At 41.9% G+C, this 27837-nt stretch overlaps 2 protein-coding genes and 1 pseudogene across 4 annotated transcripts in view; 2 read left to right on the top strand and 1 right to left on the bottom strand.

Moving 5' to 3' along the window:
• The window catches only part of LOC311604363 (solute carrier family 7 member 13-like), a 136184-nt gene that overhangs the window by 88243 nt on the left and 20104 nt on the right, over positions 1-27837 (bottom strand). The window lies entirely within an intron of this gene.
• Positions 174-15576, top strand: LOC311604376 (V-type proton ATPase subunit d 2-like). Its single transcript, XM_084794213.1, has 7 exons — positions 174-510; positions 5742-5920; positions 7611-7690; positions 8994-9071; positions 12141-12317; positions 13482-13556; positions 14081-15576. The coding sequence occupies exons 1-7, from the start codon at positions 386-388 to the stop codon at positions 14240-14242; spliced, it is 876 nt and encodes a 291-aa protein (XP_084650339.1). The 5' UTR covers positions 174-385; the 3' UTR covers positions 14243-15576.
• On the top strand, positions 26670-27665 carry LOC311606720 (large ribosomal subunit protein uL10-like; annotated as a pseudogene). Its single transcript has one exon. The product of its transcript is annotated as a large ribosomal subunit protein uL10-like (transcript).

Below are 27837 nucleotides of genomic sequence, written 5' to 3'. Positions count from 1 at the left end.
GGCCAGTCTGGTGCCAAGTGAAGGGAACTATTTGGTTATCAACACAAATAAAAGTCTTCTCGTGTGACCATTTACTAGTCTGATATTAAGTGAGGTCAAGGAGTGTTCACTCACAGCGCACTTTTACTGTGAAGTGCTGGAGTAAAGCACAAAATTGCCTGGAGGACCTTCCCTGTGGTTGTGCAGGAAGGCTCTGCAGCTGACTGGGCAGGTAGGTGCTGTGGAGAGAAGTCCCCACCTGCTTCCCGACGGCTGCCCCGCCCCCTTTCCGGTTCTGACCCCGCCCCCCTCATCGTATTGGCTGGCGTGCCCCTCCACAGGACCACCTGGAAGACCCGGAGGAACGGACCGGTCCTCAGGCGGCCTCGGCGCGCGCTCGCTGCGCATGCTCGAGGGCGGCTGGATTCGGGGTCTGGACCGGAGGCACAGACCGGCCCAGGCTGGGAGGCGCGGAGGCGCGCCTGTGCGCGGCACCGGCGTCGCGAGCACGCTTGCGCGCTCCCGAGGAAGGGAGGTGTAGGCGGGGGGGGGGGGGGGGGGGGCGAGGGAGGGGGGGCGAGGGAGGGGGGGAGGGAAGGCAGGGGGGGGTGGGGGGGGCGGGAAGCCGGGTGTCGGCGCGCCGAGCGTGCGGGATCCAAGTGGCTGCCTGCGGCCTGGGCTGCCTGTCCGACGCCTGCTGCGAGATGGCGATCTTGGGCGCGGAGGGCTGAGGAGGCGCCGCTGCGGTGGCCGCCGGCCCCGGGAGCCACAGCTTCGCGCGGGTAAGCACGGCGGGGCTCGGGAGGGCGGCCGGGCCGGAGTTCGCTGGGGTGGGGTCGCCGGGCTTGCCCCGAGCTGGCCCTGGCACCGGCCTGTGCGGGTGACACCGGAGCCTGGGGAAGTGTCTCAGTGACTGCAGTGCTCAGCCTCCTGGCCGGGGGCTCGCTAGCGTTCCAGCTTTCCTACCTCAGAACTGCTGCCCTGACTTTCACCCTGATCCTCCTGGCTCGCGACTCCAGCCCCTGAACGTCCTTTACTGACATGTTTTTAGTATTCAGGGCTTTTCACTGACTCTGCACCTCCTCTCACCAACACTCTTAGTCTCCACCTTTGGTGACCTGGTAGGTGCAAGTGACCTTGCAAAATTTTCTAATCCTCAGCTTGTGATTTAGGTCCTTTCCTTTAACTCTTTTTTAAAAATTTTTTTACTATTGTTAGGAATAGTACTTTGTCCAGAGCCTTTACAGTCCTTAAAATGATCCGTTTTCTATACATAGGGACTGTATGGCCCTTTTCTTTTACTCATCCATTTGTAGTTAAAGTTCCTCAGCTCTAAGTGAAACCTCTTTATTACCAAAAAGAAGGTGTATCTATATACTTTTGAAATATTTTACTCTTTCACCGTAAGATAACTCACAAATGCCTTCTTTTTCTATTAAGGGTTTATCTTTTTGTGTGCAATAAAGGTTAAGTTTCTATTCTTAAAAGGCTGCAACTTACAGATATGAAAAACAATAATGCCAGAGTTATCTTTCTCCTATCATTTGATTTTTTTTCTTTTTCTTTTTCTTCTTATGAAATGCCCATTTCACAGTTGTCTGTAGGTTTCTGCATGAATTTATGCTTGTGTATAAATCCACTTGACATATCTCACCAAGTCTGTGTGTAACTGTTAGTAAAACTCACCTTTTAAAATAGAAAGGCATTCTTTCATTTAACTGACTGGTTTTAGCTATAAAGCAGTATACTTAAGACTTGACTGGAAATTATCATTTTTTAATAACTAGTTAGTATTTTAAATTCAAAGATGATGGCCAAGTGTTGGAGCTATCGAAATTGAATTCGTGGAGAATGTGGCTTAGCTCTTTGAGACATAGATTATCAACATTTTCAAATGTTTTGAAGACTGCTTTTAAGACACCGTGCTCTTGAAACCCAGGACATGGCTGATCAGTTCCCTTGCCTTCAAAGAGATGGTAATCGCCTCAGTTGGCTGAATTTACTTCTAGTACATTCTTGCACAATTATTAAGCTCCAACTGCATTACAGGGTGAGCTTTTTGGGGGGTGTCTGTAGATGAGATGATTGGCCGCTTCTGTCTTTACAGCCTGTGGGGGAGCTTTGTGTGTTAGGTTAGATACAGATGCCTCTTTTATGTATGTGGGAATGAATGGCAGGGTCTCACTGCGTAGCCCAATCTGGCCTTGAACTTGGCATCTTTCTGCCTTAGATGTCCAGAATCCTGGGGGTATGTTCCTGAGAATGTGCCCATGTTCGTGCATGTGTATGTTTGTGTATGTTCTGTGCGTGCGTGCGTGTATGTGGATGTTTCATAAATATAAAAGTTATCTCAATTCAAGTCCAGAGAGGCTGGCTCTCAGATGAGTCGAGGGGCTTCTCATTTTGAAGATGCTGTATTGAAGGGTGACCAGCTTTTCCTCAGTAGGGTAAGGCAGTTGACGCAGAAGGATCTGAGAGGGTTTGGATGGAGTCTAAAGGATTTGTTCTTAGGGTAAGAAAGCTTGAAACAAAAACCACACCAGTAACAAAATCATTTTCTTTTTGTTGTGCTTCCTTTTGTTTTGTTTTGAGACAAGGACTTGCCATGTAGCTGTGACTGGCCTGGAACTTGCTTTCTGTGTGGACCAGGCTAGCCTTGGACACATCTCTCTGACTTCCAGCCCTGGAAGCACTCTTGGAATAAGAGTAACGTTAATGCCAGGTGGATGACTAGGTTACTAGGCAGGGTAGGGCCCACAGCTAATTTTTGAGTTTGAGAAATGATTTAAAACCGTTGTTTAGAAACATTAATCTAGTAGCATTCTGTAGTATGAATTGAGGTAGGAAGAACCTGGAGATTCATAAACCTCAGGATTTCCATCACCATAAGCAGCAAGGGTTTGAACAAGTAGGAAGGACAAGGAATGTAGGATAGAATTTGCTAAGCAGGGAAATGATAGTTAAAATAATTGGCAACGTGACTCAGTGGGTAAAGGTGCTTGCTGCCAAGCCTGGACCTAAGTATGATCATAGAAACCCATTTGGTAGAAAGGTAATCTCCTAAAAATTGTCCTCTGATCCTCAGACTTGCACAGTGACACAAACATCCTTTTCCCCCCAAATGCTAATATGTGTATCTCTCTGTCTCTCTCTATCTTACTGTGTAGCCCTGGCTGTCCTGGAAATCACTCTGTAGATCATGCTGGCCTCAGACTCATAGAAAACCACTTGATTCTGCTCACCTGAGTGCTGGGATTAACGGGGTACACCACTATGCCCAGCTGGAATAAACTAAATACTATATGTTAATATTGGTGCAAATGATTAAATTAATTAATAAATAAAGGAGAAAGAATAAATCTCCCTTGTAGAATGATTCCTGTAACTATTGTAGATAGTCTGTGCTAAAGGGAGATAAGCAACATTGCTACCTCTTAGGGACACTGCACATGGAGACTTTCAAAAGGTGCTACATGCAAAGAGTGGATGGAGCAATTGTTCTTTGGAGAAACCTGTCATATGCTACCTCAGCCAAGATCGAGGTCAACATAAAGATGAAAAATTATGTTAACATTTATTTACCCTTGATAGGATAGAAAGGAAATGACACTTCATGGGTATTCCTCTTGGTCACCCATAATCTGAGCCTTCTGCTAAGACAGATTCTAGCAGTGAAACCTCCTGTTCCGTACTTGATCAGTACTCCTGAAATTGTCAATGTAATAGGCACTGGAGATCATCACTGACGTATTTTCCTTATAAATCATTCACCATCCCCCCCCACACACACACCCACGTAACAACCTGAGGAAGTGGTGGATACTTGGAATGGAAAAGAGGTTTCACAGAGAGGCAGGCAGACATTACTGCCAACAAGTTGCTGCCAGATTGGAGCAGGATAACCTGAAGCCCCAGCCCTGACACCCTGAGCTGTGAGGTCTCTGCAGTAGACTGCTAGGAGTAAATACGTGTAAGTGCTTGCCACGTACTAGAAACTCTGGGATGACTAATGTTTACTTACAATTTTTCAAGTAGGGTCTCATTATAAGGCTCAATTTGCCCTCAAACTTATGTTCATTTGCCTCATCTAAGCACATTACAGGTGCCTTGGCACCTCACATTCCCTCTTCTCTCTCACCTAAATCTAAATCACAAGGTTCCTGTCCCCGCCAATGCCATTCCCCCCTTACATTGAGGTCAGCTTGTGGTATGAGCTCTCTCTCTCGCTCTCTCTTTGGCCTTCTCTTTTCTCATCCATTAAGACATACACTGACCAGGCTCTGTCTTTCTCTCTTCCTTTAACTCTCCCACAGGCATACTCCACTGAGTGCTTTTACTATCTCAGATGGTCTGTTAGTTGCTACAGCCTATGGATGCCTCTGCCACTGTCTACCTTAATGTACCTGTGGTCATTGACACTCTATAACATTTCCTTATAACATTCTAGAACTTTTTGGAGTTCACTGCCCTGGCTTTCTTCCCATTGAGCCATTCTCCAGATCCTTCATCCTTTAAATGCTGAGGTTTCTCCTATGGTTGTACAGAGTGGGCACTTTGCATACTGTCTTAGTTAGGGTTTCTATTGCTGTGATAAAACACCATGATCAAAAGCAAAGGAGGTAGGAAAGGGTTTATTTGCCTTATACACCCTGAATGTGAGTCCATGAAGAAAGATAATGCAGGAACTCAAACTGAGCAGGATCTTGGAGGCAGAAGCCGATGAAGAGGCCATGGAGGATTGCTGCTTACTTGTTTGCTCAACCTGCTTTCTAACAGAACCCAGGACCACCAGCGCAGGGATAGCCCTCCCACACCTATAAGTAATTAACACAATATCCTACAGGCTTGCCTACAGCCCAGTCTTATAGAGGTGTTTTTCTCAATTGAGGTTCCTTACTCTCTGATGACTCTAGATTGTGCCAAGTGGACATAAAACTAGCAGAACACATACTCTCTAGGGCTCCATCTTCTATCTTTAAACTGCCCTCTTCAAGCCGATATGTTTAGGTTACACTTCTAGGCTTCCAAGAGCATCTTCTTGCGTGTCTCTTGTGCACCTTGAGCTCATTCTGTCTAAATATCTGCACATGATGAAAATGTCTTCCTCTCACATTGTCTCTTCACGACCAAGAGCTCCCCAATCTACTTGTGGTCCTAAACACTAAAGGCAGAATAATACGGTGATTAAAAGTAATGTCCTAGAAGCATATAGCCAGAGTTTGGATCTCAGCTGCCCTACTTGTTAGCTAGAGCTGCTAATATACGCTGTATATGCATGAGCCACCTTGGGCCTACCCCAGTAATCCAGAAGAAGATAGATAGATAGATAGATAGATAGATAGATAGATAAAGAGATAGATAGATAGACAAATAGATGATAGCTAGATAGAGAAATATAGGTTTGTGTGTGTTTGTTTGTGTGTGTGTGTGTGTGTGTATATATATATATATATATATATATAGAGAGAGAGAGAGAGAGAGAGAGAGAGAGAGAGAGAGGTATATCTGTGTGTGTGAGAGAGACAGAGAGAGACAGAGGAGAGAAACAATTATTTCTTTTTCAAATCGTCTTGCTTCTGTCTTAAAACATTTTCTTCCTCAGGTCTCAGTCCTATATGTAAAAAAAAAATCCACCCATTCTTCAAATTTCAGCCTGAATGTCATCTCCCAAGGAGTCTGACCTGTGGATATCCTCAGGGCCCAGCTACAAATCGCCACACCACCCAGTTAATGTGTTTTCTAATGGTTGAGTATTATTGCAGATGCAGCTATATGATAGACAACATAATTCTGCTGATGAATGGGGCACTGCAGAAGAAATCTGTGAAAGAAGTACTAGCCAAGTGTCACCCTTTGGGCCGTTTCACAGAGATGGAAGCTGTCAACATTGCAGAAACCCCCTCAGATCTCTTCAAGGCTGTGCTGGTTGAAACACCATTAGGTATGAATACTTATTTGTGAAATGGCCTGTGAATTTTAGCAGAGTCATTAGAAAATGCACTTCCAAGATGCAACATTTTTATGTATGTAGTTTTATATACAGATCCATAGCTGTGTACAGGAGGTCTAAGCTGGACATAGTGGCACATACATACATATGTAGATGTATGAGGTTGAAAGCTGGGAAAGCTGAGGTCAGTCGGGTACACAGAAAGACCCTAGTTTATGAAAACAGACACCACCAAAAAATCATCTAGGCCTGGGGAAATGGCTCAAATGGTAAAGCACTTGTCTTGCAGACATAAGGACTTGAGTTTGAGCCTCAGAACCCTATTGAAAAAGCCAGGTGCTGTGGCACAGTCGATAAATGCCATCACTGAGGAGGTAAAGATCCACAGGACTTGCTAGAGCCCCCTAGCCTAGCCTACTTGGCAAGCTTCAAGCCACCAAGAGAGACCCTATCTCAAAAGCAAGGTGGCCATCCCTTAAGGAATGGCACCTAAGTGTCCTTTGGCTTCTCCTTGTATGCACAAGACATGTGTATGGGCACCCATGCATATAGAAACATGTACAGAAATGTACATAGACACACATGCAGAAAAATCTTCTAACCTTGCTTTCTTATTTCTCAGATGAAGACAAGTCAGGCACTCTGATCTTGGTCATTTTTATCCATTCAGATTAGAGAAAGGGCCTGGAGCTTGTATCCCAACCTGAAAATCCTTCTGCTTTCTACTCGGTCATAGAAATTAAATGATGAATTTAGTAATTCTCAAACTATGGGTTTCCTTTCTATGTTTTATACAATTAGTTCTTTATCCTTTCATATTAAACTCTTATGAAAGTCAGGTCATATCTAAAGAGTATTTCGTTTTAAGAAGTTTAGAAATGTCATCTCTAAGAGCTACTTGGGATCCTCCATGAAATTATCTAGATTAATTATGAAATGACTATTTCATTATAATTTAGCACTGATAATAATGTCATTGTTCAAATCATTAAAGGGAATATGTTCAAGCATTATCTAGGTGGTAGCAAGTCATTGTTGATCATGGGGAAAGTAGCTTTCATTTTAATTTAGGGAGCAAGGGATAGAAAGGTGTCTCAGTGGTTAGTACTAGCAGCTATTCTGGGGGACCTGAGTTCAATCTCTAGCACTTACAGGGTGCCTCAAACTATCTGTAACTCCAGTTCTGAGGGAGGCAACAACCTCTTCTGGTCTCTACAGGCACTGTGCATATACATTATGTACAGACATACGTATAGGCAAAATACCCATATATAAAAATATAGAAACAAAATAAAATAATTAATTTGGAGAGAATATGTTAAACATAGAGTATTTTGCATGATAAGAACATATCCTGTGCATTCGCCAACACTCTGAGCCAAACAAGTTACCCTTCAAGCAGATATTTTTAAAAGGCAAGGGCGTGCTAGATCACCTTTGAGGCTAAGGTGGAGACAAGGTGAGGCTGGAGTGAGTGAGCTGTGAAAATGAATATGAAGGGAAGCTCAGTTTGAGAGTAAATTTAAATATAGTTTTAGTAAAGATGTTTTAGTAAGTTGTGAAGTTTAAACAAGCTAATATGCACCTACTGTTTGCTACAGCAAGCAGTGCCTAGGGTTCATGCACAGTAAATGCTCAAAGTTTGTAATCTGGTTTGTGATTTATATCCTTTGGCTTTCAGCTCCTTTCTTTCAGGATTGTATGTCTGAAAGTACTCTCGATGAACTGAATATTGAATTACTACGCAATAAACTATACAAGGTAATGGCTTTTCCAAGTGTATTTTTCTTGTTTGCACAATATAACATAATTGGAGCTCTTTATTAAAAATGTTGCTTTGCCCATTGACCAACTTCTGCAATTATTAAGTGATGTATGTTTGCTATATAACTTTTATTGTTCTGGCTTGGTTTTAGTTATATGTATAAACATCAGTCTCTCCTATCCACCAAGATTTTTAAGAATAAATAGTATACGCTATTCTTATGTACCCTTTGTTCTTTGTCCCAATGTCTTGAGTGCAAAAAGTGTCAGTTAGATGATGGTAAAAGGGTAAATAAATGTGTGAGGAAAACTACATCAAGGGCAACAGGGAGACACAGTAGGCATTCTGTTTTATGTTGTCCATCTCTGCTGTGGATCTTGTTATAGATCTCTGATTCTTATAATTAATCTGTCCATGCAATTTGAAACCCATGTCAGTATTACCAACTGGTAGACACTATGTCAAACATAACACTGCATGGTCTGACTGTCTGGACCATGTTGCCACCTTTAGAGTAGACTGTGTACTATAAGCCAAGCAAAATCTGCTAGTGTACCCTGCCATGAAGTAAATTAACATACACTACTGTGGTATGTAAATAAGCTCAAATACATGGTCCTCTCAATAGTATTATGTTACACACAGCTTCCTGTTTTATTAAGAGACACTTGAACTGTAAAGGGGCACATCTGAGACGTAACTAACAGGACATCATGTTATAAGCACTTACTTCATAGCCTTAATGCACTCAATCCAGTAGCAAAGCTATATGATTGTCTAATTCTTATTCTTCATATAAACCTGAGGGATGCAGAGAGATTAGGCTTCCTTCAGCAGAAATAACTTAGTATTGAGTTAGTGAAGTAGTAGAGCTGGAATGCAAGTGCAGGCAGTCAAAACTTACAACCCAGGCGATGCTTTTCCAATATATTCCCACAGTCAAAGCCAGTGTGTGTTAGGAGACTCACTACCAGGGTTCCTAAATCATTTGAGGAGCTTAGAGAAGGATTTGGCACTCTTGTTAGAATAGCTGGAATTAACTATATAAAATAACCCAAGAATAGTGGGAAAATGCTTGTTAAGTAATTAGACATTTTGATAAGAGCAATTTTGTTCTTTTATGGAGTTCTTTTTCAGTCTGGGCCACAGCCATATTAAATCTCTTTTAAATTTACTACAGAATACCCTCCTATGGTAGAAACAATTCAGTTTCCATTAAAACATTTCATAAGCTATGAAAAGATGACCTAGAAGGAAAATTACTCATTTCATTGTTTAAAAATCTTTCTTCTTTCTAAGTCTTACCTTGAAGCATTCTACAAGTTCTGTAAGGATCACGGTGATGTTACAGCAGAAATTATGTGTCCCATTCTTGAGGTAAGAAAGAGCCTTTGGCTCCATCTTTGCCAAATAATGAGTTTGCATACTTGTCCTTACTTTGACTAAGCTGTATTTCTTTATCTTAGAAATTACCTGACAATTCAATAAGCAACGTCAACTGATATCTCAAGAGCAGTGGTTTTTGTTTGTTTGTTTGGTTGTTTGGTTGGTTTTGGGGGGGTTGTTTTTTGTTTTGTTTTGTTTGTTTTGTTTTAACCCAGAATTGTAGCTCAGCAGTTGAACACTTGCCTAACACTACAACTTATAATATTCCAAATATATGTTTTTTAATTCAATTGATGGGAGAGAGACCTCAAAAGACTTACTGTAGTAGAAGAGAGCATTGAAGGGTTAGCAATGTAGCTCAGAGGGAGAGTATTTATCTAGAATGCACAAGTCCCCAGGCTTCAAACCCAGCCCTGCCAGGGAGAAAAGGAGGGGGAGAAGGAGATATAAAGACAGAGGAAGAAGGAAGAGGGAGGAGAAAGAGGAGAGTCCCCTATCATCTCATGCTGTGTCAGATTGTGTTTATGGGTGATCAAAGAACAATATTTTTAAACTTTTTAAATGATAGTAGTTTTCACTATGAAGCTGCACAGCCATGCCAAAAACTTGCAAACTAAAGGAATAAAGAACATTAAAGTATAAAAAAAAATCAAATAGAAAACATACCCAAGTAGGCAGGAAAGCACTCCTTATGAAAAAAGAAAGCTCTTGATGGGTACAGCCCTTCCCACACTGCAGGTAGTACTTCAGCCTGCAGAGGTGTGCAATGGAACGTGTGCTTACAACCTAAGGAATAAGCTAAAAACAAAGACAAGGCCTGGGAAATGAATAGATAACTTGGATGATCCATTATGTTCAGGCAGAGTCTTCTCTTTTTAACCCAGCATTCGAAGTGCTTCCTGAGTTCTCCTCATCTCCCTGTCCTTCCCTAAGTTTAAGTTGTGACAATCCTCTGAATACCACAGGTTCCCTCCCTCATGCAGCAACCTCCCCTGCCACAGCGTCTGCTGCCTGCAACGCTGCCTGCCCTCCAATATTTCCCTCTTTAAAATTCTAACGTCTTACAACTAGAAAGAATATCTTGGATGGCTACCCGCGTGTTGTTTATTTCAAGGATTCTTCTTGCCTTGAGCAATCCCACTCACATTTCCTCTCTTATTCCTGCAAGTTCTAAAATGATTTACAAGACTGGTTATATGCAGGAGCCAGAATGGAACTGCTTTTGCTTCTAAATAAGGCTACCTTGCTTCTGAGCCACCCATCATTTCCATGAGAGTAATCAAAGGGACCGGTGGAAAGACTCACTCTCCAATGATAAGAAACACCTGTTCTAACAAAAGCGTTCCATTAGAGCTGTTGCAAGCCTGTCTTTGTTACTAGCTAGTAAGTGTGGAAAGTAATGAATGACAGTGCACAGCCATTCTTTTCAGCTTTCTTGTGCTAGTGAACAGCTGTGGACTCTTGTTAAAAGGCAGAGTGTAGTTCAGTTGATTTGCCTTAGACTGCGGTTTGAGATTCTGCATTTTTAGTAAGCTTCCATCAGTGTCAAAGCTACTAAGCCATGACTTCAAGTAGCATCAGTGTTGAAAATATTGTAGAAAAATAAAAAATGATGAAATCAACAGACTGCTCTGTTAGATTCAGTAGGTAGTTAGAATACTCCTATGTGACAGGCACTGGGTCCAGAAATGAGCAACAAATAAAAAAGAGATGGTTCTTCCAAGTGTTAAAAGTAGGTAGTGGGAAATTTCAAGGACAGAATTCAAACTGACATGATAACTGTAAAGTCTGAAGGCCAATACCCAGAGGAAGAGGAGGAGGGGCCCTTGAGGGAGCGGACAGAGGCATGGGAGGAAAGATTATAAGAGCCAGTGGCTGGGGAGCAGGCTGGGACAAGACGTAGCTGTTGCACCCATGAACTCACAGCAGTTGTGGTTACCTATACAAGACCTGCATAAGATAATCTCAGATCCAATCCCAGGAGAGAGTGAAGAAGAGGCCCTGAGGCCCAAGCCCTAGCTGCTGAACTATGGGCAGTATTCGTGGCTGCTTGAGAAGAAAGAGTTACTTTTCTCTCTGAGTGTGGCGTGGCCATTGGTAGGTTCCCCAGGACTTGCTGGATGACCCTACACCATTCATGTATGCTACCACACACTGGACTCAGTGGGTTAAAAGGTTTTGTGGGGGGGTGGGGCATGCAAAAAGGAATGGAGGAAGATGGGATTCTTAACTGAGAGACAGCAGAAACATGGGGAACAAAGAGGAAAGAAATCTCTAGAAAGACAGCATGATTACAGGAAGCAGGACTGGTAGAGCTCAGTGGCCTGTGCTGTTCAGCACAGTCCAGAGGACACATTGACCTACTTAAGGATCATAAGGAATCAGGCCTTGCAAGGAAGATAAATCACCCCCAAGCTGCACGGTTCTTAGCTACAGAATCAGAGATGGCAGGTCATTAAAAAAATCCAAACCATGAAAGTACAGATGGCATACAGTATAAAGTTTAATTATATAAAGTAACGGGGCTAGGGAATGTGGCTTGATGGTAGAGCTAGTGTGACTTGCATGAGGCCCTAGATTGGATCCCCAGCATGACAAGGAATAACGGTAATACCAACAATAGTGACAGCGGCAATTAGGAGTAGTTAGTAACATGTAGAGATGCACACTCCTGTTGTTCAGACACCCCCAGCAGACATTTTTACTTACATTGTTTTTCCCTCCATGCTGCACTATAGTGGCATTTTTCTCACCTTGATGGAACATAGATTTATAACTCTGGTGCCATATATGAAAGCAACATGTGAGTAACTCATTTCAGGGAACCTGGGAAATAGAGCTTTGGTAGCATTTCGATAGCCATAGCTCATGGCAGGCTTGCACAACTTTCCCCAGCAAACAAATTTCTCCCTTTCAAGAGGAGACTAAAGAGCCATTAGGAGCATATGCCTACTTTGTAATTCGACATGGGAAGTAGATTGCTTCAGAAGTGCAATTCCGCACGTAGCTTGTTGTGTAAAAGACTATTAGATTTGCTGCTTTTCTGTCTTTCCCCTTCAGTTTGAGGCTGACAGACGTGCTTTAATCATCACTCTGAACTCATTTGGCACTGAGTTGAGCAAAGAAGACAGGGAGACCCTGTTCCCCACCTGCGGAAAGCTCTTTCCTGAGGGGCTGCGTTTGCTAGCTCAAGCTGAAGACTTCGAGCAGGTGAAGAGAGTAGCAGACAATTATGGGGTAAGTGGTTTCACCAGCACGCTGAGTGCCTTGCATCACTTCAGCACCGGGCCGTTGAGAAACGCACACACCCATTTAGACACCTCAGCCAGAGTAACATCCAGATGGTGGCAAGTGGTGCCCCTTGCAGTAATTATGCCTCCCAGAGAAAACACTTTAACTTTCCAGTGCAAGCTGGTGTCTTTAAAGTCCTGCCAAGAAAGCCCTTGTTTAAATCTCCAAGGAGTGGTTATCTGAGCACTTCAAGAAGTACCTTTTAAAGCAAGTCCCCCAAGAGGCTGGGGCAAGCTCCTGGAAGTGGGAGTTCATGTCAAAATTACATAAAAGAACCTGAGCCCAGTGTTCCTTTCCAGGACCCACAGGAGAAACAGACTGTCTAGAGGGACTACAGGGGAAATGGGATACGTGTGGGGTTTCCCACTCCCTTTGCTTAACGGAAGAAACTGGGAGAGGAACAGAACCATTTATTCGCTTCTCCTCCCTCTGTGTCCAGCTCTCTAAGCCAGGCTGGAGCTCCTCATACATGATTCTCCTCCTCACCCAGATCCCACTTCCTCAGGCTTGTGGGTAGTCACGTGTATTATCCTGCACTTCACCTCCTTGGCTTAAGAATGACACTGGTGTTTCCTCGTGGGTGTCTGAATCTTTCTAGGGGGCGTCCAGCAAACAATATACATAACCCCCGTAGTAACCCATCTGTAACTGAGAGCAGCTCTTCAGTATAATATTAACATTTGAGCGTCTCCCCTGTTTCCACTCCTTGTGCCCTTGAAATTCCATGAGGTGAACCAGTTGTCATCTCAAGAAACCCACAAACCTATTCCGGTCAGACTGTAAGAGTTCACTGAGTCCAGTGTATTTATGTGTGACAATGACGATGTACAGCGAGAAAAATGGAGCTTTTGGCCCGTGCTTGTAGCCCTGAGTAAGCCCACAAATGAGAAAGTGAGAATTTCAACTCCCTGTTTGGATTTTTGGGGAGGAAGGTGGGCGCGGTGTCAGGAAGTCAAAGGCCTGATCAAAAATATTTAGGCCTTCAGTTACAAATTTTCTTTAAAGCACACATGTGCAATATCAATATCTATTTTCTAAGAAAATATATTTATATGCATATGCAAAAATTGAAAAGTCTGTTACATTTAAGTTCTTGTCTTGGTTTTTAAGGTTTACAAGCCTCTGTTTGATGCTGTAGGTAGCAGCGGGGGAAAGACCCTAGAAGATGTTTTCTATGAGCGAGAGGTATGGCAGAAGTGGAAATACCATTTATACACTGTTGTTGTTGTTTGCATGGGATTTAAATGTTTTCTCACTTGGAGTTTCTTTTTATAGTTCATCAGGACAATTGATGCTTTTCCGTAAACATTGTGTATTATCACTTCCTTAGAGTGCCAGAGCCCTGCAGCTGCACATAATTTCACATCAATTGTCCTATGAAGAATGTGTATTTAGTAGGAGCTGTAGAAGTGGTTTTTCATAGTTAGAAAACTGGAAAAGGAAAGCCAGTGTGTCCTCACAGATACTAACTCTTGTCAGTTTGGTCCCTCTAACTCCCTGATCCATGCCACCTACAGGAAGTGTTTTCCCATAGTTTAAACGCAGGTCCATGTGTGAAGTTGCCTATGCTCCCAGTGTTGGTCCAACTTGCACACTACTTAAGTACAAATAAGCACTATACAAGCTGAAGCCATTTCTAGCTTATTACATCACAAATGTAGTATTTTCTAGACAAGCTAATGGTCCATGTCATCTCTTTCTTTCCTTAGGTGCAAATGAATGTGCTGGCATTCAACAGGCAGTTCCACTACGGTGTGTTTTATGCATACGTAAAGTTGAAGGAGCAAGAGATGAGAAACATTGTGTGGATAGCAGAATGCATCTCGCAGAGACATCGAGCTAAAATCAACAGTTACATTCCCATTTTATAAGCCACAGGGGAGGCCTCAAATGCAGAAAAACATACATGGAGAAAGGAAATTATTGGGGAAAGAAAAGGGCTATTTCATTATCTAGATTAGATAAAGGTAGGTCATAGGTCATTTCCATAAATTGCATGTCCACTAGAAGCCCAGTAAACTGAACTTGAAGCAAAGTATTACTTTCTTGTTTTTAGAAACCCTTAATCATTTCTTTCATGTTTATGTCTTGTTGCTCACTCGCCTTACACAATCATTTTAATGGACCCTATAATACTTTTCCTACTCTCATTTAGTCATGTTAAAATCATACGTAATCAGGTATTTCACTCTTCCTTTTCCATTCTTCTTCCCAAGCTCAAACACTGAGTCTCTGCTTTATCTTCTGCCTGTTTCTTCCATGCATTCACAAAAGTGCAAAGCCATGTGTAGCCAACACACACCACATTTGGTGAATGATGCTACCTTCTTTTCCCCCATGACTGTCTGACAGGTAAGCCTGAGGAAGATCAACTCCAAAGATGCAAGTGTAAATTTGTTAATAAATTAGATTCTCATGTATATACATATATATGGAAAGAAAGAGAAACAGAAAGAGAGAAAAATGAAGAATTTATATAGATTTCTTTACCTGTGGTTCTGTCAATTTATTCAAGAAGAAAATCCCAGTAATTGTACTTGTTCCTTCAGAAGAAACGAGTCACGAATTTAGTGTGTTTTTTTTCATAAAGCCTGGAACCAGTGCAGAAGCTGCTCAGAAAAGTGAAATAGCAAAATATGTCTCCAATCTTTTCTCTAAATAGAAAAGGTGTTCTTAGATATAATCTGTATTTGCTCTGCTTCAAGATTCACATGTGTGCAGTCAACATGATGACTCAGCAGGTAAGAGCTTGCTGTCAATTCTAAATCCATGACTTCAATCCCTAGGAGCTCACAGGGTAGAATGAGGGAACTATGTAACCCTTTAACCTTTTCATATGCACACACACACACACACACAGAGAGAGAGAGAGAGAGAGAGAGAGAGAGAGAGAGAGAGAGAGAGAGAGAGAGGGAGGGAGGGAGAGGAACATTTTATATATAAGCATACTTATCAAAATACATAAACACACTGTCTAGAATAGTATGCATCAACTAAGGGGCACAACATTTTTATGTAGAAAAATCATTTCTAAATATAAGAAAAATAATGATTTGCTGAAGTAATAGGAAAGCCAAGTGCCTGCTCCGTGATGCAGATACAATGTTCTCAGTTGCCTTGTGCTCATGCCACCACACCTTCTCAATCGTGGTGGACTGTACTCTCAAACTGTAAGCCAAAATAAACCACCTCCTCTCTGAGTTATTTCATCAGATATTTTGTTATAGCAACACAACAAAGGAACTAATACAGAAAACTGATGCTGAAATTGTTATGCGAAACTTAATTATATGATTCATAGATCTTTGGGGTTGATTTGTGTGAGAACCACAGAGGATTTGGGAGGTACAGATTAGGAAAGCGCTAGAATGTTCTAAGCAGTGTTTAACAGGCCAGGCTGATATGAGTTTGGAAAAGCTGAATGCTAAGAGAAATGCAGAGGTGGGAGCCCATCTCCGGTGAGCACTCCGATAGAAACTGTCTCTGTGAGGTTCTGCTTGTAACATAAAAACCTGACAGAAGCTGAGTTCAAAGGGAATTGGCTGTGTTCTTGGTAGAAGAAATTTCAGGACAGGTTAACATTCAGGCCATGTCATGGTTACTGCTCACTGCCTTTGTCAAGGTCTACAGGGAGAGAAAGCAACAAAGACAGAAAGCCATGAAAACATGCATTTAGGGTAAGAAGGCATGTGATCAAGTTTGAAATTACACGCAAGGTAGGTGTAGACAAAGGAGCTCTATTTGCTAAAAGGATTAGCACCATTAAAGAGAGAACTCTCTGGCTCTGCACCAGGGCAATTAGAAAGGTGTCCTGAGGGCAAGACCCAGCTGGTCAAAGGATCCAATCTATGATGTGAAAGTTAATTTGAAAGGCACATGCTTGAACTGAGAATGCCAGGAGAACTGAAGGGACTCTATGCTGAAAACCAAGTCCCTGGGGAACTTGTTGTTGTTGTTGTGCTGTTGTTGATGGTGGTGGTGGTGTTATTGCTTATAGGTTCAGTCTCAAAAGTACAGAGAGACTACAGCAACCATGGGCCAGAGTTTGGGAGACAGGATACTTCTTAAGCTGGCAGAAATTAGTTTTTGCAGATTAAAAAGTTAAGAATGAGGAAGCCAAGCAGTCTTGCACCAAGAATATAGAAACCTACTGAGGCCAAGCAATTCCTGGAAGAGTTATATTCCCCATAATCAGGTTTGGAAAGAAAACTGTGAGTGGAAGGTAAACGCCAAGTTCCGATGGAAACTCTAGAATGTTGTAGGTGACCATTGTGGGATGTCTGCTGAAGAAAGTTAGAGACCCAGAGGGGAACCAGTCCAAGACAGAGATCAGAGGTGATGGATGCAGCAGAGCTAGAGAGGCAGGGATGCATAAAGGAGGGAAAAGTATTCCAGCACAAGCCCCAGATGCTAGATATGAGAAAATGATGCTTGGCATTTTTCTTTCTGGGTTTCCATATTTCTTTGATATTCTTCTGTTCTTCATTTTTTTAAATGGAAGTATTTATTCTATGCCATTAGATATTGGAAATGTGTAATTGGGTTTTTAATTTTATTTTATAGTGGTTTATAAGTGGCACATTGTCTTGAGTCTTCCGAAGAGACTTTGAACCACAGCAAACAAGGAGACAAGAATTCATTTCATAATCTAAGTGAGGGGTTTTGGTTGGCTGGGTGAGCTTTCTGTTTCCATTTTTTGTTGTTTTATTGAGCATGTTTTGATCTGTGGCCAAGGCTTGCCCTTGATCTGTGCAACTTTGCCTCGTAGGACTCAGATTACAGACATATGCCACTACACCTGATTCGTGCTGTTTTTGAAGCTGAGACCTCCACCATTCTTTTCCTCACCCTTCTCCCAATGCTTCATTAACCTCTCAGTTGCCATCTGCATCATCTGTAGGTCATCTTGGAGCAGGATAGCCTAGTAAATTCCACAGCCTTGGTTCCTTCCAGTCAGCAGTCCGTCCCACCTGCTGATTTACACCTTCCGCGGACGACTCACACCCTAGCCCTCCTCATTCCTTTTACCGTGGCCACCACTTTTTCTCTACTTCAGCAAGGAGAAGCGCACACACACACACACACGCACACACACACACACACACACACACACACACACTACTAAAAATTATATACTACCTTATCAGAGGGCATCATTCTTGGTGTTTTCACCCTTTATACTTTACAACAGTTGAATCCAGGAGTTTTTATGTCATTTTGGATGATAATATCGTCATAAAATATGTCTTATGTATACACACACACAAAAAGAAATGCAAAAGTTATACTAAGGGCCAAATCTCCACTCCTAATAATTTCTTCTTAAGGTCTTCGTTATTCCACTTGGGCTCTCATCAATTATTGCCCACCTGCTCCTCTGTCCTCAGTCACCTAGTGATGTAGTTTCCAGTTTCTACCACTTACTAAGGGCATGACTGCTAAGAGAAGTCCAACCCACTAGAGAGTGGTTCAACAGGGATGATGCGTGAGTGCTTATGCTAGGAAAGTGAATCGGCACTACTTTTAGAGAGTAAAAAGAATAAGCAAGCATATCCATGGAAGACCAGATTCACAGGTGCCACTTAAACCTGTAGTCGTTGACCACATAGAAAGTGCAGAAGGTGCTCTACAAGCGTGGCTGACACCAGCACCTACAGGGCTACATGTACTAGTGCTTAGCCTGTCTTTCTAATAAACTATAACATGTACATGGTTTCCTGCATGCAACAGTAACACAGCACACGGCTTTCTCACTAACAGTAACATGATAGCAGCAGAACCACCAATATTAATTTTGTTCTTCAGCGGTGAAAGTCATATCATTTATTCTGTAAGGCCAGGCTGCACTGGAACCCCTATATTATTATACTTATCAGATCCTTTCTTCCTATACCTTTATCTCGAACATGACTTCTAAATCAATAGAGACCATACTTAGGGGAGATGTCACATGTACATTATACCTTGGTGATCTCTATGCTATCTGGAAGACCACGACCACAACAGATCTTCCCCTAGACCTCAAGCTATAGAACCTGTCTTTATGGAAGAGGTCATATGTGCTTCACAAAAATGTTTCAATGAAGTCACATGTTCAGCTTTATTGTGCATATGGGATTGACATCATTGTCACCAGGAACCTTTTTTCCCCCAAAATTGCACTGTTCCTAAATATGTGTAAAATAAACTGCATGGCTGAAGACGTTTGAGCCAACAATAGCTAACTAAGTCCTGTTGAACTGGATTCCTTTCTTGCCTCATTTGGATCATTATTGTACTAGCCATGACATTTGTGGAGAGTCCTGTAACACACACACACACACACACACACACACACACACACACACACGATTTGCTTTTGTAGGTTTTCTAAAGTTAAAGCATCCAATTATCCAACTTGAACTTGGCTATTAAAGCTGAGATCATGACTCACTGTATAATATACTGTCTGCTTTACATTTGGGGTGGTTTCCACTTAGACTTTAAGATGATTTTGTTTCTTAAGAGAGGTTGCTAATGTCTTTTGGGTTATCTCTGTAGTATCATCATGGACTGTCCATTAGGTCACTGGGACAAAAGATATTTTAAAGTGGAAACAGACCTGAGGCTTGTTTTATTTAATTTTATTATTTTATTTTTTGTCTGTTTGCTTTGTTTTGTCTTGTTTCTGCCCTGCTGGAGACCAAACTGGCTTTATGCATGCTAGGTGACCACAATGGCACTATGGCACTACACCACATCCACAGCTAAGACTTTAGTAATATTCATGATTAGCTTTTACAATTCATTAGCATATTTCATACATTTGAGAGACCAGGAAGCTAAAGGGCCACAAATCTCCCTCCAACAGTCTAGATACTGTGAGTATGCATGGGGTTTACCCTGGTGGTGTGATATCTGTAGTTCATGCTGAATAAATCATTCAGAGCCTTAGAAACCTGTCAGCAGAAACATGTCAGGGGGACAACAGGCAAAATCATGCATACAAATATAAAGTGCTATAAGAAATTAACACCGCAGTTTATTCCCCATGCTGGGTGTAATTTATGAGCTACTAGCCTTACGTTAGTTAACATTGGACACTTAACGTCAGTCCTTTGAATAAATTTAAGAATTTGGATTCACATGTTAGTTTAGGAATCTGATGACGTTCTCTTAGAATAATGAGTATCTTCATAGCTAAAGAATTTTGCCTAAAATCTGTGACCTATCTGTGGTCTCTAGGGTAGACAACTCAATGACAGAAGCTGAGAAAGGGAGAAAATCTCAGGTTAGGGAAGGGTGGATGGAAAGGATTTTAATTTTTAAAATAATTGGCCTGTGAGATAAAGCTAAAAGGTTGGGTTGACTCCCCAGGCCACTGGGCAGTAGCAAAGAACGGACTCCACACGTTGGCCTCTGTCTGCCCCACCTGCACTCTGGCACCTTCACTCACCCCAAAATAAATAAAAGGCAAGTGCTTCTTATACCTCTCTTACCCAAGGGCACTCTAGTGAGCAGAGCAAGCAGGCTCCAAGGAGGGGCTCCTGGTTTAGGAGGAAAAGTACTCCACACTTGGCCAACAAAGTAATGCATGTCAGTCATGAGGGGGGCATATGCACTGAGGTCACAACCATTTTGAGGTCCAACCAAATTGAAATTATAATCCAAAGTGCCTATAAACTGCTTCTTAAAATTGATACCTACAGTGGTCCTGGTTTTTTTGCAATATTTTTTTTCAACAATAGATAAAATGTTATGAATTGGTTAAGCTAAATGCTGATAAACCATTGAGATGTAACAAGAATAAATTAATAAAAAATTTCATTTGTTCAAAAAAAAATTAAAAGAGAGAGAGAGATCTCCTGAAGCCTAACTCGAGAATGAAATTGGAAGATAAGTAAAATGACTCTTGAGACTTTATTGTCAGAGAAAAAAGAATGTTGTTTCCCCTACTCCTTCATTTTAACCTGGAGATGAACCAGTTCTATCTTATAGTCATCTATCTGCTTAACACTGAGTAAAATGAGTCAAGGGGGTGACTAAGAGTGGCCACAGTCATGGGACTATGTCACTAAATGCTAGAGATGCTAGAAATCTAGGTAAGACAGGCAGACACTTCAGTCTATCCATTTCCAAAGGGCAGCACAAGCCCCTGTGTTGAGGAAGTGGCCTCTGCTGTTCTGGGTGAGGTCATTTTCAGGAAAGACTGTGGTGAGAGTAAATTGGCTTAAATCGGTAGCAGCTGACACTACTGACCCAAGCCTGAGCCCCACAGAGAGCCTGCACTATGCACAGAAGTGGTTTAAAATGTGGGAAAGCAGCAGGAAGGAAAAAAGGGAAGCCTCTGTAAAAACAAAACTGGAGAGCTCACTTCAGAAGAAACCTCAGTAGAGCATGATTTAAAAAAAAAAAAATATATATATATATATATGTATATATATATATATACATATATATATATATATATATATATATATATATATATATATATATATTACCTCCAGCTTAGAATCATGAGAACTGCCCACTTAGAGAGATAGTTTAGTAAAAATAGACAAAAATCTCTCACTTATGCCAAATGAATAGCAAACTGTCTTTTGTCTCCTTTTAAGTCAACTTAATGTTTGAGCAAATTTTGCCTCCTTTCCCTCCTTCTTTTTCTCACAGTTTTCAGCTTTCCCTACACTTTTTTTTTCCAATTAGGAAAGTACAGGGAAAGCACATAATACTACTAGAGACGAATAGACCCTGAACAAGAAAAGAAGTGCTACCTTTACATGTAACTCAGAGGCACTGTGAAAACAACAAGGTTCAGCCTCTGAGGAGCCAAGAACGCCAGTGCCAAAGCTGTGGCTCAGCATCAAAGGCCCCGAAGCAAGGTCTTGAGCACTCCACTGGGACTTTAAGAGGGCTCAGCTCAGAGTCTAAGGGTTAACAGAGACTGATTCCTACCTCTGTGGAGGTGAATACAGGCATAACAGAACAGCACTCCATTAAGTGGAAAGTATCTACCTATTGCATGAACTTATATAAACTGAGACTATTTTTTAGACACCTCCATCCCTAAAAAAAAGTGAAAACAGCCCCATTCACTTTTACGAATCAAATAATACTGTCAACTGTAATCCCAAAGTCAGAATTTAAGAAAAAGATTTTTAAAAAATATTCACTTGGGGGAAAAAAACACTAACGGGAAAATACATGACACGTTTATTTTTAAATCCACAGTCTCTCAGCTACTGTGTCAAAGCACACAGCTGCGCCCACTATGTGATGCAGAGTAGAGATGCTCATCTCACAGCCTTCAGGGTACCACCACGCTAATACCCTCTCACTGGAATTACCTTTTCCGCCTACCACAGGGTGCTGTACCAATATTATCATTGGATCCATGTGCAGTGATGTGGAAAACAGCTAAGCAGTGTTAACCAAGCAAATTAGAAAATGAGTAACAAGGCTTTTCCCCAGAGATTGATATCCGGGCCAGCTGAAGACATTTCTATGTGGCTGTTATACCCTCTGTGGACTTCAAAACACCTGTTCTTCACAATTGGGTTCTTAGGTTCTTGAGAGACTAGCATTCATTACATTATCTGCATCGGGATGAGGTATTCTTTGGCTTGTAGCAAAATCTGTTGTTTTTAAACAAAATCCCAAACATTCTATTTTACCAGTAAAGACTCAGGAGTCAGATGCTGGGGTTAAAACCTGCTAGCTCAGAGAGGCAGGGAAAGCACCCAGCTGACCTTCCTACTCAGTCAACATCCCAGAAAGAAAAGCCCTTTCTCCTTCTCTACACTGGCTTAAAAACCACTCAAACTGAATGGCCCTCTTTTCTACTTCCTCTACATCCTTCTATCCATCCTCCTGACTTCCTCTCACTCTTTTTTCCTATGTTCACACCCTGTCAACAGGTTGCTTGCTCTCCCTCTTGACCTATGGCTGACTTTATTTAATCCTGTTTACAGAAACCTCTTGGATTAAAGGTGTGTGCTAGGGCCGAGCCACACCACAACTAGAAACATATTTTTCCAGTCCACAATCTCAGGGTTTACACTGTGATTAAATATCTTGCAACAAAAATCCAAACTGAAAACCAACAAAATATCTCCATGAATAAACTAACATATATGATTTTTCTTTAAAACCAGCTTGTTTATTTATTATTTATTTAATTCTGAAAATAGTAATGTGTTAATGACTTTAAAAGCTAATGAGCTATAGCAACCAGGTTTGTCAGTCCTCCTAGCAGAGAGAGGAAAAAAAAAACAAGAGATTCATTAGATTTCAGGGCTTATTAAGTCTATGGCAGGAAATCACTCAGGGAGTTTCTGAGATTTTGTTCGGCAAGTATTTCATAAGATGGTCTATTTTCACCAGAATACTGCTTCTTCTACATCTGTTTCCTGATTCACTTCCCAGGGAAATGTCTCAGCTTAACTGGGCACTGGGGTTTCCCACCAGGATCCTTAGAGCAGACGCCCCACATCATCCTGTTATACTAAGTTTGTGACATATTTTCCCTCCTCCAACTGTTGCAGGTTAGCAATTTTCAGGGTTAGGAGTGTGTGTGTGTGTGTGTGTGTGTGTGTGTGTGTGTGTGTGTGTGGACAGGCCCCAAGTCAATGTCAATTCCTCTATTACTCTCCTAGTTTTTAAAACAAGGTCTTTTCCTGAACCTGGGGCTTGCTGTTTTGGCTGGACTTCCTAGCCAATGAGGTCCCAGGATTGGCATATCCCTCTCCTTTCACATATGCACAATTATTTTTTGTTTGTTTGTTTGTTTGTTTTTGGGGTTTTTTTGTTTTTGTTTTTTGTTTTTTAGGGTGTCTGAGATCTTTTATTATGTATTTTCATTTTCTTTCTTTTTTAAAAATTAATTTATTCATATTACATTTCAGTTGTTAGCCCATCCCTTGTATCCTCCCATTCCTCCCTTCCTCCCACTTCCCCTCTACTCCCCTCCCCTATGTCTGTGTCTGAGGGGGACCTCCTCCCCCTGTATATGCTCATAGGGTATCAAGTCTCTCCTTGGTGACCTATTATTCTTCCTCTGAGTGCCACCAGGCATCTCCATCCAAGAGACATGTTCAAATATGGGACACCATAGTTTGTGTGAAAGTTAGATCTCCTTTTCCACTCAACAGTGAAGAATGTCCAGTCCATCGGCTAGTCTGGGTAGGGGTTCGAGATTTACTGCCTATTTTTTCCTTGGCTGTTGCCATAGTTTGCGGAGGACCCCAGGGCCCAGACTGGCCTGTAGTTTTCCAGGACCCGCTGGATCCTTCTATTTCCTCATGCACAACTCTTAAGCAGGTGCTAGGAATCCAAACTTAGGTGTTTGTGCTTTCACAGTAAGTACTTTACACACTGGCCATCTCCCAACTTATGACTAAGAAATAGGTTTCTTTATTTTACGCTTTTTAAAAATTATTTTAGTCTTGTGTGTGTGTGTGTGTGTGTGTGTGTGTATACACACACATACACACAATAGATTATCTATGGCAAGAAGAACTGTGAGACAATCAGGAATTACATAAATATTACATTCTTAGTGTTCTGGGTAACTGTATTTGACAGCCTTGAAGAAGATATCTTTCCAATCTTGGTGCATCTGAATTTCTGAATGTAAATAATCAATCTCCATCACATATTGTCATTATCAACTTAAAACACCTATCTAGACCTAAAAACATCTTAAGCCCTAAACAATTAAGCTTCATTGTAAAACTAAGCTACCTGGTCTACTTTTATCACAAAAATATACATCTTAGGTATAGCAGATAGATATGACTCTATAGAAAGACAAGGTCTTCAAAAACCCCAGAGACATTTAGAATATGGCATTTTAAAAGGCTTTTATTACTTTAAAGATTCATTGACAATGAGACAGGCTAACTCTTGGCAACACCCAGCCTACCTCAAAGATGATGAACATCAAAGAACCTCCTTATGGAGATGGCTTTAAATGTGGCAAACAAGTCACTGGGCAAAACGACTTCATTTCTACCACAGACAGAATTCTGCCTAAAAACAGGCAAGTTTGGATGCAGGCAGAGTCGATGGTCAAACTCTGCCAAGACAGAGTAAGCAAGTCCTCAATAGTTCCTGCCCCACAAATATGTCGGTCAGATATATTGGGCCAGAAGGCTGAAGAAGATGCTCCAATGTTATAGAGAGTTTTGGGTGACTATTTAGGTAGAAAACTGTCTCTGTCATCTTTTTATTTGGAAAGCTTCTAACCTGCAGTCCCAGCATACTCAGATAATCAACTTTACTCCTTCTCAAGTCTCTGGGGGAGTTGAAGACTAGGAAATAGCTTTAATTAGAGAATTACATAGAATGGTCTACTCTGTGGTGTAATGCTGTGGCCACACTGATCCACTCTACATCCACAACAGCCTGCTTATGTCTGGCTGTGGTCATCTTTGTTCAGGCTTTACCCAACCCTAGGAAACTGGGGAGATGTCTCAGCAATTAAAAACACTTTGTGGGATAGCAGGTTACCAAGAAGAGACTTGATACCCTATGAGCATATACAGGAGGAGGAAATCCCCCTCAGGAAAAGTCATAGGGGAGGGGAATAAGGGGAAAATGGGAGGGAGGGAAGAATGGGAGGATACAAGGGATGGGATAACCATTGAGATGTAACAAGAATAAATTAATAAAGGAAAAAAAAAGATTTCCTCTTCCCAGAGGACAGTATCTTGTACCAAGTTCACAAAACAACAATAACAAATGTACCATATAAAGTTCAACAAGTTCTCAGCTCTACTAACAAAAAAATATTTAGGGTGATTATTATTATTATTATTATTATTATTATTATTATTATTATTATTATTATTTTATGTGTATGGATGTTTTGCCTGAGTGTATAGGTGTGTACTGTGTGCTTAGTGGCTTCAAGCCAAGAAGAGTACATCAAGCCACCTGGGACTGCATTATAAATGGTTGTGGCCCACCCTGTAGGTTCTGGGAACCACGTCTGGGTCCTCTGCAAGAGCAGTCGCTACTGAGCCATCTTTCCAGCCTTCAAAATATTTATATAATCTATCGCCTAAATCCAATATTTTATCATCTTTTGCCTAAATCAGGGCCACAGAATTCTAGCTTGTATCTATTCTTTCTCTTTAACACACTGTCCTCTCGACAATTGAGAGAACTTTTAAAACCAAAATCCTGTAAGTTCCTTATTTAAAATTCTTCCATGGTTTCCCATTTTATTCAACATCAAATCAGATATTTATCATGATGAACAAGGTGGAGAATAATCAGGTCTTTGCCTGCCTTTTTGTTCTTTTCTCCAGCTGGCATCCACATGTCCACACCTTCACTCTCACTGCCCTTTTCTGGGATCACCAAACCCCTGAGCTCTGACACACATTTTGTGGCCATCATACAGGTTCTTCATTATTTCAGAATTTCTTATCCTGGATTCTCCCTACTTTTAAGAGTGTTGTTGTTATTGTTGTTGTTGGTGGTGGTGGTGGTGGTGGTGATGTGTGTGTGTGTGTGTGTGTGTGTGTGTGTGTGTGTGTGTGTGTGTGTGTTATGGGGGTGTATCCTTGTTTGTGTGTGGGAGTGTACATCCATGTGCATAGATGGATGGGTATGTATACCATGGGAATTGTGTGGAGATCAGAGAACAACTTTAGGGAATTCTTTCTCTCCTTTGAGCTTTCCACAGATTTTAGTGGTCGTACACCTTTACCTGCTGCACTCTCTCTCCAGTCCTTCCCTTAGGCTGGAGTGTCTCTGTGTTGCCATGCTGCCCAACCTCAGTGGATACCATTCATATCTTCAGAATTGTGCAAGTCTCCATTACACAACAACACTGCATAATGCCTACTTAAAACCTCCTCCAAACATAAGGAGGTACTTTGTAGTCCCCCTTCTCAGAACACTCTGTCTTTGCCTAATAGCTACAATCACAATTTATAACAAATACTCTTTTTGTTTTATAATGTTGGTCTTTCTTGCTCATCTAACTGTGTTATTTGAAGGAAGATAACTTATCTTTTAGATGACTGCTCTATATTCAGTATTGGCCCGTAGCCTCGTGTCTAGTAACATTTAAGAATATATTTTAATGAACAATGAACAGATTATTCCCACTATAAAGTTTAAGTCATAGAAGAAGGGGTAAAACAGTAGCTAAGCAAATGGACCTATAATTTCTAGTTGCATACAAACATTTGGCTACCCACATGTAGGGAAGGCAAAGGAACCGAAACCCAAAGACGACCATTCCCCAGAATAATTGTTTAAAAATGCACTGTGGTCTGTCTCAGCACGTGTCTGCATTAGAGCAACATGGTCTTTAAACCCTGCATGGCAATACCTGAGGCCCCACCCAGGGAAGGCAGAGTGACCAACTTCTCCCTTAAGATAATCCAATTGTTGGTAGAATATCCAAAATGCTCCATTGTGGGATCAGACAATGTGGGCTCCAAGCAGATCAGCATGTCCCTGGGAGGGAAGGCCATCATACTGATGGGCAGGAACACCATGATGTGCAAGGCCATCAGGGGCCACCTGGAAAACAACCCAGCTCAAGAGAATCTGCTGCCTTACATCTGGGCGAATATGGGCTTTGTGTGCACCAAGGAGGACCTCACTGAGATTAGGGACATGCTGCTGGCCAGTAAGGTTCCAGCTGTTGTTCCTGTTGGCTCCATCGCCCCATGTGAGGTCACTGTGCCAGCTCTGAACTCTGGTCTGGGGCCTGAGAAGACCTTGTTCTTCTAGGGTTTGGGCATCATCAGTAGAATCTCCAGAGGCACCATTGAAATGCTGAGCAATGTGCAGCTGATCAGAACTGGAGATAAAGTAGGAGCCAGCAAGGCCACACTGCTGCGCATGCTCAACATCTCACCTTTCTCCTTTGGGCTGATCATCCAGCAGGTGTTTGACAATGGCAGCATTTATAACCCTGAAGTGCTTGACATCACTGAGCAGACTCTGCACTCTCTTTTCCTAGAGGGTGTCCGAAATGTTGCCAGTGTCTGTCTGCAGATTGGTTACCCAACTGTTGCCTTGGTGCCACACTCTATCATCAATGGGTACAAGAGGGTCCTGGCTTTGTCTGTGGAGACTGACTACACCTTCCCTCTCGCTGAGAAGGTCAAGGCCTTCCTGGCTGATCCATCTGCATCTGTGGTTGCTGCCCCTGTGGCTGCAGCCACCACTGCTGCCCCTGCTGCTGCAGCCTCAGCCAAGGCTGAAGCCAAGGAAGAGGCAGAGGTATCAGATGAGGATCTGTGATTTGATCTCTTTAACCTCTCAAAGCAACCAATTCAACCAGCTTAATTTGAGAAACATGGAAATAAAGGCTTACTTCTCTTTTTTAAAATGCACTGGGGAACAAGAGGTAACTAGACTGTGGTGGTTTGAACAGCAATGCCTTTCATAGGCTCATACACTTGAATGCTTGGTTATTGCAGAACTACTTTACAGGGATTAGGAGGTGTGGCCTTTTGTG

The sequence above is a fragment of the Acomys minous genome (assembly GCF_964271855.1).
Source record: "Acomys minous genome assembly, chromosome: 1".
Taxonomy (NCBI): Eukaryota; Metazoa; Chordata; class Mammalia; order Rodentia; family Muridae; genus Acomys; species Acomys minous.
Note: the sequence above shows the minus strand (reverse complement) of the source record. Positions and strands in the feature narration are given on the sequence as shown.

What these genes read in the sequence shown, in the direction of transcription:
- LOC311604376 (XM_084794213.1), top strand. Translation starts at nt 386, where the DNA reads ATGCTCGAGGGCGGCTGGATTCGGGGTCTGGACCGGAGGCACAGACCG. An exon ending in TACGCAATAAACTATACAAG is followed by an intron (nt 7,691 to 8,993) that starts GTAATGGCTTTT and finishes CTTCTTTCTAAG; the next exon opens with TCTTACCTTGAAGCATTCTA. An exon ending in GAGTAGCAGACAATTATGGG is followed by an intron (nt 12,318 to 13,481) that starts GTAAGTGGTTTC and finishes TTGGTTTTTAAG; the next exon opens with GTTTACAAGCCTCTGTTTGA.